Source organism: Diachasma alloeum, unplaced genomic scaffold (assembly GCF_001412515.2).
Source record: "Diachasma alloeum isolate Michigan unplaced genomic scaffold, Dall2.0 Dall_scaffold_00391, whole genome shotgun sequence".
Taxonomy (NCBI): domain Eukaryota; kingdom Metazoa; phylum Arthropoda; class Insecta; order Hymenoptera; family Braconidae; genus Diachasma; species Diachasma alloeum.
This window is the reverse complement of record NW_021680530.1, coordinates 120,635-137,146: the sequence shown is the minus strand read 5'-3', so window position 1 is coordinate 137,146 and position 16,512 is coordinate 120,635. Positions and strand designations below refer to the sequence as shown.

Here is a 16,512-nt window from a genome sequence, read left to right as displayed (position 1 = left end):
TCCTCCTCCCTCTCTCGGTTCCTTTTTCCACTTATTTTCCTCCAGGACTCTGCCTTTTTCTCTCCCTTCAATTTTTTTTCCTCATCCTGGATCTTCTCTATAACGGCCTGATGGGATATCACCGTTAGAAGCCACCATCACTGGCCAAACCGAGGCTTTTGGCCACTGAGACGAGAAGTTTAACGTTTCTTCTCCCTCTTGCTCCTTCATTCGATGTCTCGGGGCTAAATAAAATAGATGTCCTGGGGTTAGAAATTGGGAGAAATTGCGCTGGAAGAGCTCATATGCTGCACTGTAGAGGGACCAATACCCGAGTCGTTTAGAGAGGATGACCCGAGGAAGACTAAAACCTCCCGCCACCCCCTTTTCGCTGAAGAAGCCCTGGGGAGTCTTCTGGAATTGCTCCTCTCGGCTCCCAGAGGACACTTTTCGTCCATGAAATTTTATCAAAGAAAAAAGCACCCGAAAGTTCACAAAAAACGAGAAAATTGGTGATTTATTGTGTCCTCCTGATGGCTATGGAGTAAAAGGGTGCGACAGGGTCAGACGTCCTAGGGATTTTTGTCCCCCATTTGATGATCTTATATAGGTCTACTGGCAGTATCTCGGATTCGACGTGTGGAATATTGGCCAACTCCCGTCACGTACGGGTGATATAGAGTTACTTAGAGAGTCGATCCCCCCCTGCGCAATGCTGGGGTAGGTTGGATGGATTTTTTTCTGAAAAGGTGCCTGCCATTTGGTGAGGGCTCTTGCACGGCATAGATCATACGTTAATTGAAATGGGGACGCCGTGTGCGAGGTGGCGAATACAAACGACCAACTTATAGAAATGTTATTATTTGACGTTGTTAGATGGCAGTGGGAGAGGGAAATCTGGGAGAAAATTGAGAGGTGATGGTTTATGGGGAGAGTTTGGAAATGAGCAGGTTTAGAAGAACTTGACGAGGAAGACCTTCTAAGGAAGCGACTGACTGAAAGATCTTTCTAGCCTCACCTTCTTTGACTATTCTCCATCACCTATGACCAAAATGTTTGGAATCTGGTGTAGAAAGCAACCTTTTGCACAACGACTTGATCACGTAAATCTCTTCAAAAGTAAGGAATCATGAAAATCCAAACTTCCAAACCTTTCACACATGAATACAGCAAGCAATTAATTCAACCCAATCCCCATCTCTCGAGCAATCAGCATGTCGATGAAAAGACACCATCGAATTTGTTCAAAAGCCACGAAACAAGCTTCATAAAATCCAAAACCCACGAGCGGTCAATAAAAATCACATTTTATGTACCATCGCTGAACTCACCACATCCACGGACACGGGGAGAATGGCCCCATAGTTGAGGAAAATACAACTATAATATCGATTTCACCGAAAGAGGATGGGTCTTAGTATCGCATCCTCCGATATCGTCCATGTAAACGAGCGGCAGGCCCCCGTGGCCATCTCGTTAGGAGTATATAAATTGGTGGGGCAGGGTTCCTTGGCCGCGGAAATGGAGTCTCGGACGGTCACGATCGCCGTGAGAAGATAAGAGCCCCCGCCCGAGAAGCGCTCAACCAACCCCTCAACTGGACAATGTCGTCTGTGTACCTTGGGCATGGTGAATACTCACCCCTCGATGAATTTAGCGACAGTGAGATTTTTCATAGCGAAGATCGCGTCCGGCATCAGGAGAGAGGGTGGTGGCTATCTTATCGGACTGCTGTAATGGCATGGTCTATCTCATCTATGGGGCGAGTTGACCGCTGACCATCTTCTCCCCTTTTGGATTCTACGTCTATGAGTATTTGGGGGAAAAAAATTATCTGGAGTGAAGAAAAATGGTCGGGGTCTGGGGGCAGACGAAAGGAAATTATTAATGGTCTTGAAATTGTCAACTATTCATGAGAATCAGCAAAGTGATGCAAAAATTCTTACCGGTTTGTCGATAAGGGGAAGACATGAGATTGAAAAAATCTTTGGTAAGGGACGAAAATTGAATATTGTTCGAAAATTCACATGGGATATTCAAAAATTCTGTCTGCTCCCACCCATCAGTCACAAAATCCGGAATAAGAGCTTCAAGTCTCTACCTGTCTCGCTCCCATCGCCGACGAAATCCGATTGGTGCAGATCATCTCAGCCTTCTTATCCCGATTTTTTTCTCCCCGAATACCATCTCACTCCAGCAGAATCCCGTCTTCCATCCTTAATTACCATAATTTATAGCCAATCGGTTAATTAAAATATCTAAATACCATACGTGCATTATAAGACGAAAGAAGTGGTATTCTCTCACTCTCTTTTACTCACGTTCTCCCCAATGTTTGTCGTATAATAAAACGCATGCTACGATCCATACCTTATAAATATTAAGTGGTTTATGGACTCGCGGTCCCTCCCTCCTCCATCGCATACATCTGCGGTTCGTCTCAATCCATTAATTATTTATCGCGTCAACTTATAAAGAGCCACTCGCGGTTTTATTTGACATTGCCGAAGCCAACTTGATTTTCAAACTGAATTCACTTTCACTTTGGTTAGATATACGCACGTATGCACGATATATGTCCAGTTGGATGTATTTATGGTGACTACTGATTGACCAAAGAAGGGTTTGAAAAACAACAAATGTTGGAGATTGTACTTGAATGCAGGAGGGGGTGAGGAACTGGGTTAAAATATGCCTGCGATTCTTCTGAGATTCATTTCAATTCAATGATCATTGCATCCATAAATGCAGGAATTTTTTATCCTGATAACGTCATCAGGGAGAAGAAGAGAAATGAGGATTACGGAAATAATAATTGTTCGTCCGATAATTTGCGAAGTGATCAAGAATCTCCAGGAAATCTTGGTGTTCAGAATTGTTTAAAATTTATCCATGCGAATCCAGGGAAGTGGTCAGTGTTGATGGTTAGAGTACAGCAGGTCGTCACGTTGTCTCGATGCACCCTATCCTGGATATATCTTACACGCGGAAAAACTCCCATCCCAAAAGCCCATCGTGTAGAAAGGGATATAAGAACGCCCTGGCTCCGTTGGAGACTGGGCAGAATGGGAAGAGGGAAGTTGCTTGCTGGAGACAGCGGAAGAAAAATAGCGGAAGTCATCGACCTCCAAGGGGCTATATATCACGCGAGAGAGGTTTGCTAGGAGAATGAAAGAATAAGAGGAGAGTGCAAGGCAAGAGGCAGTGAAACTGTAAAAGGTAAATGGAAACTACAAAAATTCCCCTGAGACACATCTTCATCCTTTTAATTATCAATTTTAGTCGTCTTCCACAACAGCCAAACGGTTATGAACTTGACGAAATCGAGGAATACATCTGAGAATAGCGTAAAATCGTGCTGTATGAATTATGACATCCGGCACATCCTGTATCACATTCATGGATGACCAATAGTTTCATCGAGGAATTGTTGAAGCTTCCGTTACACATTTCCGCTTTCCGTTCCGCCGAGAATCGTCCTCATTTCACCCTCCCAACTTCTCTCATAAACGCAGTAAGGGAAACTGTTGTGCCTCTTGGTCCTGCATCCCCTTCACCATCAACCGTTTCAGAATTAATGCCAAACGATTCAGGATGAAGAATGATGAAGAATTTCTCTATCTCCAATCGTGATATTCAATGGCCCGAGGCAAATTAGAAGACACCCCATCGACGCTCCAGCCCCGTATCCTTATCACAACGTTCCCCTCCTAATTAAACCGTCAATTTTGAGTCGCCAGAGGCAGCAGTAACTCGATGGTTATACCTTCAAATCTCAGGGATGAAAGTTGGTTACTGAAACTAACTCCGGAAACTGATGGTTGTTAGGTGGAGTCTTCATATCTATCACGGCTGCTTGTAGTTAAGCAACTCTCCTTCTTTCTCCCTCTTCTGTTCGGTGTCTTGCTCTTCAATACTTTTGTCTCTTCTTTTTCCTCCTTATCTAACTTAATAATAGTGGCAGGAGGATGTAGGAAGCGAACTTGTGGCAAAATGACTTGATTCATCAAAACGAGTGACGAGTGAGGGAAATCTTCTGATAACAGATCCTTTTCAACTCGCCAATTCTGACCGTCTTTGACCAAGATGTTTTAAATCTGCTGCAGAAAGCTCACTTTCGGAGAATGACTTGATCTATTCATCGAAACGAGTGACGAATGAGGAAAATCTTCTGATTAACAGATCCTTTTCAACTCGCCAATTTTGATCATCTTTGACCAAGATGTTTGGAATCTTCTGTAGAACTAACTTTTGGACAGTGACTTCGTTCTGTCAATCTATTCATCAGATGATTCACTTTGAGGTGATTGATGACTTCATGGAGTTTCACCAAATCAGTAAAAGTAATGTTTGTTAGGTAGTCTTCACATCTATCAGCAGCTCCCCTTCCGTCTCCTTCCTCTGCTCCTCCTGAAGCTCCTCCTCAATACACTTTTGCCTCACCTCTTTTCCCTCCTCACCCAACTTACCAACAGTTCATCCCAGCAGCTTCCGTATCCGCTATGGCAGTTGCCTTCGTCGAGGTTTCCCACTGTAGGAGGGAGGGCAATGCAACTTGCACGGTTAACTCCATAGAGAGGGGCACAACTCAGAGCAGTCGGTGTGTCGTCGCCGGGGAAAGTTCAGGAGGTGGATACCTCTCCCCCAGGAATTCCACAATCTCACACAGTCAAGTTTAAGGGTGGTACGCCTCTTCGGCTGGCAACACCGAATGTGTACGCTATAGACTTCTCCCCTTTACTTTATTCCTTACTCTCACGGTTTACTTGTACCTTCCACGCTCGCTTGCTCTCCTTCCCTCAGCGAGAGTGCCAGGCCACAACCATAAGTTACTACTAATGTTGTTCTCATGTTCAACGCTACCACCAGAGGGATTTCCCAACATTCTCTCTAGACCAGAAGGCTGGCATACTCTTTGTAGATCTTGCGGATGATTTAATTAGATTGATATGAGTGGGAGAATCAACGATGAATGTTCTTTTAGAATGATGATTTGAAAAAGTTATTTGCATCCTGAATTGAGGGAAATGGGTACTGCAGGGATTTGAACCCATGTCTTTCATTTTACTAATCTGATGGTTTATCAATTGCACTAGCAGCTGTTACATTTACCATCAAGTTTATCATCCTTATGCCATACACTTAGATTACGGAGGCACCTGAGATGAAGTTGTATAGATGTTGGTGTAGCACAAGTTTGGGCCGTCTCAAGGGAACAAATAAAATCTATGTTACTATAAAAAAAAACTTAACCAACATCTTTACAGCTGCCCATTCATCATTTCGTGATTTCTCCGCTTGGAATCCAGAAAATTCAAAAAATTCAATATTGCTTCCTCCGGGATTCGAACCTGTCACCTCACAACTCCACACCTCTTCAATTTCACCCCCACATCTAAGAGAATTGATATCCCACCAAGACGCGATGAGCTCGACTCCTGCCTAATTCACATCTTCCGAATAATTCACATCCATCCCCCAAAATTGGGTTAAAGACGTTGAACTTCGCCAATTCATTCTCCTCCTGAAGACGAATCACCCTTGCCATAAAATATGAAGTCGATGCACCCAAGCCCCTGGCCTCCATCCACACGGGATAAATATCCATTTCAAAATTGACCAGCTGGCACCGGAGCAGCCGTAACTCTCGATTCGTCGAGATGAATCTTCGGGTTTGTCTCGCCCCTTTTATAAACCCGGAATTGTTCCTCGGAGTCTTCTCAACGGTGTGGCACATCCTTGGGTGGAAAATGCCCGGGGTAACAGCCAGTGTAACGTGAAAATGACTCCCCTCTCTCGCTCTGTCTCACCCTCCGACAATAACAACATCCCCGACGGTACACTTTCTCGCAGCTTAGCGGACGGCAATTAACGGCTACCTCATTTACCCTCTAAATAAATTACGAAGGTACGCGAGTCACCGGCTAGATCCGGTGCAAAGGGTCCCACGGCGTACATGAGGGATGGAAAAATGGGGGGATGGGATGAGAGGGAAAAAGCGAGACCAACAAAACGGATACCCGGACTGATGCCGTCAGTGGGTTTATTGCATTACCGCTTGTTTTTCCTCAACTCGCTTGACGAAACTCGTGTGTAAACTTGTTGTTGGGGCGGCTTTGGGTTATTGCGATTGACCCTAGCTTCTGGATGTCTGAATGAATAAATGTTGATGGATTGGAGGTATGCAAGGCACCGAAGAAAAAGCTTGGGAATTTTTTTCGCGTCAGCTCGAGGACAATTTGGTGTTTTTGTGGAGAATTATCCGATTTAGCGGTATTTAAAATTTTTAGGGGCTGTTGTCTGCAGGAGTCGTTGGGAATTCGGTTCTGCAGATAAAAAATGTTTATGACTTCTGAAAATGAGTTTTCTATATTTTGGACGCTGTTAAAATATTTTTCACTGAAATTTCAAGGAATTTTTTCATTGAAAAATTGTCATTTGGGAAATTCCGTGCGAACTGTAAATTTCTGTTCAATTATTCATAAAAAATGAATGAATGTTCCCCTCAAAATTCATGTCAATTACGGAATTTTCGTCTTCAAAAATTTTTATTGAAGAAAATTCCCTATTTAAAACTTCTTGAAATAGTTTTTCAGCTACGTTTTCCAATTTTCTCTCCTTAATTAGAAAAATTTTCCCCAACCATCCTCCCCGGTATTAGCGACAGAATTGATGAACTTGTACAAAAACTTTCCATCTGTATCAAGAATTTTCCCATTTTTCGTGCGCTAATCCAGAAGGAGACGTCTGCCCTCCGCTCTGACATCTTAACGGTCAAATATTATTCGTCCCGAATTTATCATTCCTCACCACTTTCCGATATTATTATCATTTTCGTCTCCTCCACAGGCCTGACACCGCGTATTCCTCAATTTCCCCACATTGTTGCCGTCCCGGCGACTCCCCACAGCGCTGCACCACGATTTAATCACAATCCAAGCGGGCATCCCTCGTTAGTGAGAATATCTCTCCGAGTGGCCATAATACCCCGAGCAACATTCCACGGGGATATCTGAACTCTCTCGTACTTTTCTAAACCCCAAACACCCGTGGATCTATAATCTTTTTCGCTGAGACCTAGGACAAAGCCAGAGACTCGAGTTTTCTCCGCACCAGAGAGAGAGAGAGACCAGAGGCCGGACTAACCTCGACTGAATCGCTCCTGAAAAACACTCTTAAGGGAGAGAACGTTCGCAATAATTGTGATTTACGGCCACGGCCCCGTGGGTAAAGCAAAACGCGCGGCACTCTCCGCTTCGTTGTTGCTACGCTTTCCTTCCTTTTTTTTTCTTTTACTTGGAATACTTTTTTCTATTTCACGTTTTATTCTCAACAAATGCCGACAGCGAAATACCGACTGTTGCGATGAGGAAACGCCCGGGTCGTGATTGGAATCTGTTGGAAAATACTGGTATTGTGGTTTTTAATGAAAATTGAATAGTTGTAGATAATTTTTTAACATCAGACCGAAAAATCCAGAAAATTGTTCGAAATTTTTTTTTTCCCTAAATATTTCAGTTCGGAGTTCTATTTTTATTAAATGAATTTTTTATTTGCAATTAATAAAACATTTATTAATTATTTTGTCCTGTATTATTTTGTTTTTTATTTATTAATTTATTGATAAATTTTTATTAATTGCAAATAAAAAATTCATTTAATAAAAATTTATTTGGTTATAATAAAATAAAATTTCGATATAATAATAATAAATAATAATAATTTTATTTCAGTAAATGATTTATTTGATATAATTAAATCCGTTTTCTTGAATCAAGTAACCAAGTTCATTTATTTTTAATAATGACATTCACGAAATGAATGAAAAATTTCAAATAAATAATTTTTCTGGGCGTCTCCATCCGTCTCCATCCGTCGCACCGACTAGATGAGCGCAGTAGTTCTCTCCCTCCCCGCCTGGCGGCAGCAGCTCCGCTCGACGAGATAGGGCTAGCGGGACACCCATCCAAACAATAAATAAACTAAATGCTTCTACTACTACTGTCGCCTTCTTCACCTCTTCATTTTTCCCGGATTTAATTTCCTCCCGAATCCTTCCTCCAGTCTGAGCACATAAATTCGAGGAAAGTACAGAAGATTAACGTTCATCGATAATACCGGGAGGAAAAAAGCAAAAGCCAATCGCGATTGATCGAGGTCGCCGTGAAAGTTTAGCATAAGAAAGAAACTATGGAATGAGGGGGGGGGAGGCTGGGTTTACTCGCACAATGGCCAAATATCTCTATCTTTCTTTCGCATCGGAGTCCTTGCAATGGATTCGGAGGGGGGAGCTTCGTCCAAGTGGATATAGGGTGGGACGCAATCAGTGCCCTTGATTTATCGAGGCAATATACATTAAGATACCAACATTAAAACTACCGGGGTAGTCGTTGATTCCCCCCACGGCCCCGCTCTTCACTCAGCCTCTCTCTAGCCATTGGCGGACTTGCGAGGGCTCCATTATCGCTCTGGTGATGACAGACTCGAGGATCGATTGGGAAAAGCTACTTCTTGGATTTTAGACTCCGGTTTTTGGGGAATAATATTCGAGGAATTATTCATCATTCGGATTTTGGGTATTTAGTTATTTTAATAATGAGATTGACTTCGAGAATGAGATTAACTCAATGACTAATCATCATTTTCTCATTTGTTAATTGAAAAATTTAGTTTTCGGGTTCAATGGAGCACGCGTGCGATGCACTCAAGGAAAATTTCCCTAAATTCATCGCTTCTTTCAATTTATGCGTGAAAATAATTTACATAATGAGATTAAATCAATGATTAATGATTAGTTTTTTCATGTTTTCGTTAAAAAATTTAGTCTTTTCGGGTTCAGTGGAGCAACATTTCCCTAAATTGATCGCTTCTTTGAATTCATGAATAAAAATTATGGGATTAATTCGGAGAATTCGAAAAACGAATGAAATTTTCCCCCAGAAAAACACAAAAACACAGCACGTCGAGTCTTCGCGGTGAATAAATCACTCGCTATCGATGAGCATCGATCAAGTGATGTTCGAGAAAACTTGGGGAAATGCCCATGTACCGTAAATGGGATATTGCAGAAGGGAAGACTCGACGTGCTTGTCCAGTTGTCGTCTGCCAATTACGGAACAGAGTTCTAACCGTAGTAACGTGTAGTGTTTCCGCCATTGTCCGCAGGTCCAAGCGGTGCATACAGTCCGGACGCGACGATGGGCTACATGATGGACGGACAAGCCGCCAGTATGATGCACCGACCCCCTGGGGATCCAACCTTCCACAACCAGTATCATTATCCACCTGAATATTATGGACACCACTTATAAAGGTAAATTTCATCATTAATTATTTTATTCAATTAAAAGTTGAGGATTGTCGGGACTTTTTGGAGCGGAGTTTAATTATTTTGCTGAGGGGGTCGTATTCTGGGGGTTTTCAGTCGATTTTAGAGAAGAATTCCGCAGGGAAGTGAAAATTTTTATGGAAAATTTACCGACAGAAATTATTTTATAGAAAAAATCATTGAAATTTCTACAGAAATTCTTCAACCTCAAGTTTTTATGTTTTTTTCACCCGATTTTTCTTGTTTAGAATTAAAAAATAAAAAAAAATTAAGGAATCTTCTCGATTGAACATTTCTATTGAAAAAAACAATCGATAAACTGCGAAACAGTAAATTTCTTCATTAATTATGTTATTCAATTAAAAATTTGGGGGGGGGATTTTTTTTTGGAATTTCTACTGAATTTATCGAAGAATTTCGCAGCTTTAACAGAAAATTTTCGCAACAACCACAGGAATTTAATTCCCCCCCAAAATCTTCGTGATTCCCCCCTTCAATTCCCCCCTCCAAAATCCAAATTAACCGTCGCCCCGAAATTTCCTTCTGTTCCAGCTAAAACCCTAGCTAAATGGTGCAGTATAACCCGCGGGTGACGGAGTCCCCGGACCCCGAGAGCCCGGAAAACCCTAGAATCGCAACAAAGCATCCCCAGATCTCGCGGCAACGACACACGTCTCGGCCTGGAGTATCTCCACCCCGAGAGCTCCCGCAGCCGCGGGAAATCGCGAACGAATCTCCAGTCCCGGAAGTGACGGCCAGTGTCCCTCCCCTCCAGTGACGCACACGCCCGTCCCTTCGGCGCGAGGATGCACTCAACGACCCAATGAGAACCCCGTGAGCCCCTAAAAAGGTAACGAACAAGAGCGAAAAAAAACTTCGAGGAAAAAAAAAATTGCAAAAACGCGGCCAAAGGATTTCGACGACGAGTGAAATGAAAAAAAAAAATATATATATATATTCGGTCGCTGGAACGAAAAGGAATCAAGAATGAAAAAGGATAAATAAAAAATTCATGTGATTGTTCTTTGTACAAATATTGCGGTGTAATATTGTAGTGATTGAGATATAAATGTTAAATTTTAATACAATCGCAATCGACGGAGGATAAACGAGAGAGGACTATATTATTGAAATATAGTGATAGTTAAATTAGCGGGCATGTACATTACCTGGTGTTCCGCGAGACATGAGACATGAGAAAAGTCTGCGCTCAGTGACTTTAATCATCCAAACCCCCTGAAAAGGGTTGAGATAATTCACGGAATGAAGTGATGAGTTGAAAATACGAAATTTCCATCGAGAGAAATTGATGGAGCAAATCAATGCGAGTTTAAAATTTGTGTGTGACCAGATTCCCGCAGCGTCGACATTTTCTCGACTTAGGAGACATTAAAAATTTGTACAGTTCTTAATTATTATTAAATTTAATGTTAATGAAAACCAACCGAAGCAATGAAGGGATACATGTATAATAGTCTCCTCACTGTGATTCGCCGTTTGGATGCGCTAAAGTAATTCAATTTAATGACTCAGTGGTCACTAAATCAACTAGTGTCTCGATTAATTGGCATCTGAATATTTTTTCATTGATTTGAAAAATTTGGGAGAAATGACAGTGAGGGGAGCACAGAGGGGCGAACAGAGGCTACCACTCGTCCTAGAGATAATTAAAAATTAATAATAATAATTTACTATAATATATTGTGTATAAATAGTTAATTGAAAATTGAGAAAGGGATGAATTTTTGGAAAAAATGGGGAGAGAAAAGAAAAATGGAAAAATTATTAATGGGAAGAAGCGTGAGAGGTTTCAACAGTGCGAATGGATGAGAAAGTGAGAGATTGATGAAAATTATTTGGGAAATTTTTTTTCTCGTGTGGACAAGTCTAGTGCAAGAGCGAGTGGAGAGAGGAGAGTGAGAACGTACAAAAAATGACAGTTAGGTGAAATTTTAATCCGGACGAAGGACGAGATTGGAGAGACGGGAAAGGCAATGTATCATAACTAAATAGACATATTCAAATTTTTAGGTAATTAGGGCCTGAAAGTATTTCGTTGACATCCCTCTCGTTCGATCTTTTTTTTTATTCATTTGGTTGATGAGAAATATTTTCTCTATTTGCAGACGTCCACATCCCACGTTCGACTGAATCCGTTCCTTCTTCCATGAATTTTACAAACATGATAATTTGACATAGTTTCGTCCCTTTATTCCCCCCCCCCCCCAAACACTCCCACAAAAGGGTAATTATATATTTCTATATCGAAGTAATTATCGCGCGCGCGTCCTTCATATACGTAAAAGACAATTTAATGGAGGGGTTATCACAGGAATGATATTATTGTTGAATTGAAACACTTGAATCTTTGATTGAGACTTAGTTTTTTACATAAAACATACGTGGGAAGGATCTATCAATCACGAAACATTCTTCATTTTTCTCTTGAGAGATGAGGAATCATAATCACTCTGGATATACGAGAAGAAATTCAATACAGGTGAATGCATACGTGAAAATGTATTTTTAGAATTTCCAGTGAGTGAGGGATTCGTCAAGCAAAAAAAAAACACACGAGTGATGAAAAAAATTAACAAAAACATTAATTTTTTGAAATGTGGAATTGTATTTTCACTAAAATGATCCCTCACTCATCTGATCAATCGCGAATTTTAAATGTTCAAAGTCGAAGGCTTTGGCTCGTCGAGTTTTTATTTATAATCAACAGACACAATTTTTATTTACATCAGGATTTTTGTCCACTACTCGATGTGTCAATCTCCCTGACGTCCCTCGAGCCAGAGCCCATCGATGCCCTAGTATACTGAAGCAAAAAGTTTAAACAAAATGAAAAAAAAACCCACGTATACCGAAAGACTCAGGTGCAAATGTCTACCATTCATCATCTTGATTAATTGGCGTTAGAATCGTCTGTCTCGTGTTTCTCGATTTGCATTGAAAAAATATTTCCAAGTCAGCTAGAGGCGTCAGATATTTTCCCATTCGAAAAACTACACATCTCAAAGTAAATTTTACAGACTCGAACCCCTTCGCATTAAGGAACTCAACGTTTCTTGTCTTTGCTCTGCGCGGAGAGAAAAATTCACAGAAAATTACCAGAAAAAAACGTAAAAATTACGTTTCGAAACGCAATCCGCCAGCGGAGTAAAATTCAATAGAAAGTGTGAGTCGAAATTGAAATTGTACGAATCGGAACGTAAACTGATGACTCACCGCTGTAGGGACAAGTCGTTCCGTAATTTTTCCCCAACGATTGAGAAATTTGACGGAACGCAACGGAGAAATAACTCACCAGCTTCATAAAAATTGCTGAGCGTTCAAGAATTTTTTATTTCGGAGGCACAATACATCGGGAAGTTTCTGTAAGATTTTACTTCATCGGGAAAAATTACGTGACAATTTCGTACTTTGTTCGATGATGAAACTGAGAATTCACTGGACGTTTCAGATTTCCTCTCTTCCATTGCTATAAAAATTGTCGGAAAACGATTCCCCTGAATTAAACTGAATATTTCTCTCCGTGCGAAAAATTATTCCCCCCCTTTTTTAAATAACTGACGAAGAAATACTGACGGAATTGCTGGATCAACCGTCCCCGCCCTTATCACGAAAATCGATGAATTTTTCATTTTAATGAAATTGTATTTGTTGACAAGTAGATTATTTAATTTTGTTGTAAAATCGATTTAACATGATAACGGGTGTGACGAAGCGTGACTCAAACATCTAGCTGATTATTTTGTGACCATTAATCACGGCAAAAACCAGTTGTCGTCGCTGCAGCCAATAGTGGTGTACAATTATCACTCGTTTCGTGCATTTCTTTCGCATCAGAAATTTGCCAATCGCGAATCAGGGGCAAGGGCAGTGCGTTAACAAGCGTGAGAACACGATGGCATAATTTCGATAATTCTATCGATGTTTTTTAAATCGTTGAAAATTTTTTTCAATGCACATCAACGCGTGACGCCACGATTCGACGCATTGGCTGTTCGTTTATGAAATGAGTTCATTCGATTGAATCATCGCCTTAAAAAATGTATACGAAGTAACAGTTAAGGTATCTAAGTAATAATCGTGTTAGAGGATTTTAAATCTAAACAGATGATTGATGAATTAAATCCGAGTTTTTATGCGCCGCGATACGAGAAGAAATGATTTTAAAAATGATGAAAAAATAAACTGGTGATTGGATGATGTGTGTGTGTGAGAGAGAGGGAGTGCGTGGAATGGAATGTTCACTGTGAATGACTGATATTGGGAAGGAAAAAAGTCTTGGTGAAAGAAAAAATAGATAAAACCGAAACTGGAATAAATCGATGTGATTGAGAGAGAGAAAGGGTGGTGAAACTTGAGAGAGTAATGTATAATAATTATTGTATAATTATGAATGATGATAATATGATTATGACGTTCATCATAATGATAAATGATAATGATAATGATGATGTATAATAAGCTAAAATTTATTGTATCGGTATGGAATCAGATTTTTTCCACTGTTTGCGCATTGATGACTATTGACACCTAAGTAAAGAATGGCAAATAAATTAAAGAAAAAAATATTCAAAACATTTCTCATTGTGTTCTGCTTTGTAAATTTACCGAGGATACTTCTACTTGCCTGATGGGAGCAAAATAAAAATCAACCAAAATACTAATGAATATTGGCATAATTTTTTCTGTGACATCTTTCATTCGTTTCTTTCAGGTTTACATTTTTGGAAATATCTCGAGAAGAAATTGATTTAGGAGAAAACGGCATAGGAACTTTTTGTAGCTGATGAAATTTCACATAAAAAATTTCTTGTGGTATTTTCTCCTAAGATGAATGATTCACGAGATAATTGACACTGAAATTCACATTTAAAAAATTCTCACCTGAGAATGGCAAATAAATTAAAGAAAAAAATATTCAAAACATTTCTCATTGTGTTCTGCTTTGTAAATTTACCGAGGATACTTCTACTTGCCTGATGGGAGCAAAATAAAAATCAACCAAAATGCTAATGAATATTTGCTTTATTTTTTCTGTGACATCTTTCATTCATTTTTTTCAGGTTTACATTTTTGGAAATATCTCGAGAAGAAATTGATTTAGGAGAAAACGGCATAGGAACTTTTTGTAGCTGATGAAATTTCACATAAAAAATTTCTTGTGGTATTTTCTCCTAAGATGAATGATTCACGAGATAATTGACACTGAAATTCACATTTAAAAAATTCTCACCTGAGAATGGCAAATACATTAAAGAAAAAAAATATTTAAAACATTTCTCATTGTGTTTTGCTTTGTAAATTTACCGAAGATATTTCTACTTGCCTGATGGAAGCAAAATAAAAATCAAACAAAATACTAATGAATATTTGCATTATTTTTTCTGTGACATCTTTCATTCATTTTTTTCAGGTTTACATTTTTGGAAATATCTCGAGAAGAAATTGATTTAGGAGAAAACGGCATGAGAACTTTTTGCAGCTGATGAAATTTCACATAAAAAATTTCTTATGGTATTTTCTCCTAAGATGAATGGTTCCCTAGATAATTGACATTATTCACATAAAAAAATTCGTTCATTTTGCAATTTCTCCTCACTAACTCCTGTGACAATGAAGAAAAAACGGAATTGTTATCGAACAAAATTTCCATCGAAAAATATTGAAAGGGCCAACATTTTCCACGACCAAAACTCCGCAAAAAAATCCAACAAAACGATGTAAAAAGGGCTCCAGTAAAATAAACGACAAAAGCAACACGTTTCACGTCAGAGAATATCTTGGGTAGCTTTAGTGTGGGCAGAGGGAGTTGGGGGGGTTGTTAGCGAGTCGTCGAATGGTTTCTGGTCTTTGTTATCCCCGTTTTGTGAAGTACCCCACCCTACGTATGTCCTAAAGGGTGTCAGAGGCTGTATAAAACGGGCATTTTGCTCGTACGAAACACGCAACATTCAACGAGAGATCCACCCAACTCCCGGCACCTTCGTTCTCTGTCTCTTGTAACCGAGGGCTTGAAATATGATAGGTTTTGGGTATAAAAGAGGGGTGGGATGCATGGATAGAAGGTGCCAATTACCGTTGATGGTTATTCCATGGAAATGGACCTTGTTAGTTGTGCAAGTCGAGAATCAAGCCAAAAGACACCAATTATTTTTGACTGTTCCAGGGACTATGGGTACACAGATAACGATCATAAAAAATCCGTTATCATTTCTTGTTGCATTCGAATATAGTGAAAATCAAGCAAAAAATGAATTTCTTTTTCAATCAAAAAATAGAGCGGGATGAATTTTGAAAAATGCGGATGGATGAGGAAATGAGGGATTAATGAACATTATTTGGGAAATTTTTTTTCTCGTGCGGGCAAGACTAGCGCAAGAGAGAGTGAGAACGTACAAAAAATGACAGGTGAAATTTTAATCCGGACGAAGGACGAGATTGGAAAGACGGAAAGGCAATGTATCATAACTAAATAGACATATTCAAATTTTTAGGTAATTAGGGCCTGAAAGTATTTCGTTGACATCCCTCTCGTTCGATCTTTTTTTTATTCATTTGGTTGATGAGAAATATTTTCTCTATTTGCAGACGTCCACATCCCACGTTCGACTGAATCCGTTCCTTCTTCCATGAATTTTAAAAACATGATAATTTGACATAGTTTCGTCCCTTTATTCCCCCCCCCCCCCAAACACTCCCACAAAAGGGTAATTATATATTTCTATATCGAAGTAATTATCGCGCGCGCGTCCTTCATATACGTAAAAGACAATTTAATGGAGGGGTTATCACAGGAATGATGTTATTTTTTAGTTGAAACACTTGAATCTTTGATTGAGACTTAGTTTTTTACATGAAACACACGTGGGAAGGATCTATCAATCACGAGACATTCTTCATTTTTCTCTTGAGAGATGAGGAATCATAATCGCTCTGAATATACGAGAAGAAATTCAATACAGGTGAATGCATACGTGAAAATGTATTTTTAGAATTTCCAGTGAGTGAGGGATTCGTCGAGCAAAACAAGAAATTCACTCGAGTGATGAAAAAAATTAACAAAGCCATCAATTTTCTAAAATACGAATGAATAAGGAAAATTTCAGCATCGAGACAAATTCATTTAATTATTGAACTTTTTCATTCCTCGTTTGAGAGATGAATCTTAATTATTCTGGATGTAATGA

The 16,512-nt window shown here is 39.7% G+C and overlaps 1 protein-coding gene across 2 annotated transcripts in view; it reads left to right on the top strand.

The window, feature by feature from the left end:
• Positions 1–12,465, top strand: part of LOC107041908 (homeobox protein homothorax) — a 326,462-nt gene extending 313,997 nt beyond the window's left edge. Inside the window, exons 13-14 of one of the 2 annotated variants that reach the window (XM_015262721.1) lie at positions 9,145–9,292; positions 9,860–12,465. In XM_015262721.1, the coding sequence (XP_015118207.1) occupies positions 9,145–9,290 (146 nt within the window). In that variant the 3' untranslated portion in view covers positions 9,291–9,292; positions 9,860–12,465. Of the gene's footprint in view, positions 1–9,123; positions 9,293–9,859 lie in introns of both variants that reach the window. The other variant, XM_015262720.1, reaches the window with a different exon arrangement.
• The last annotated feature ends 4,047 nt before the right edge of the window (positions 12,466–16,512 follow it).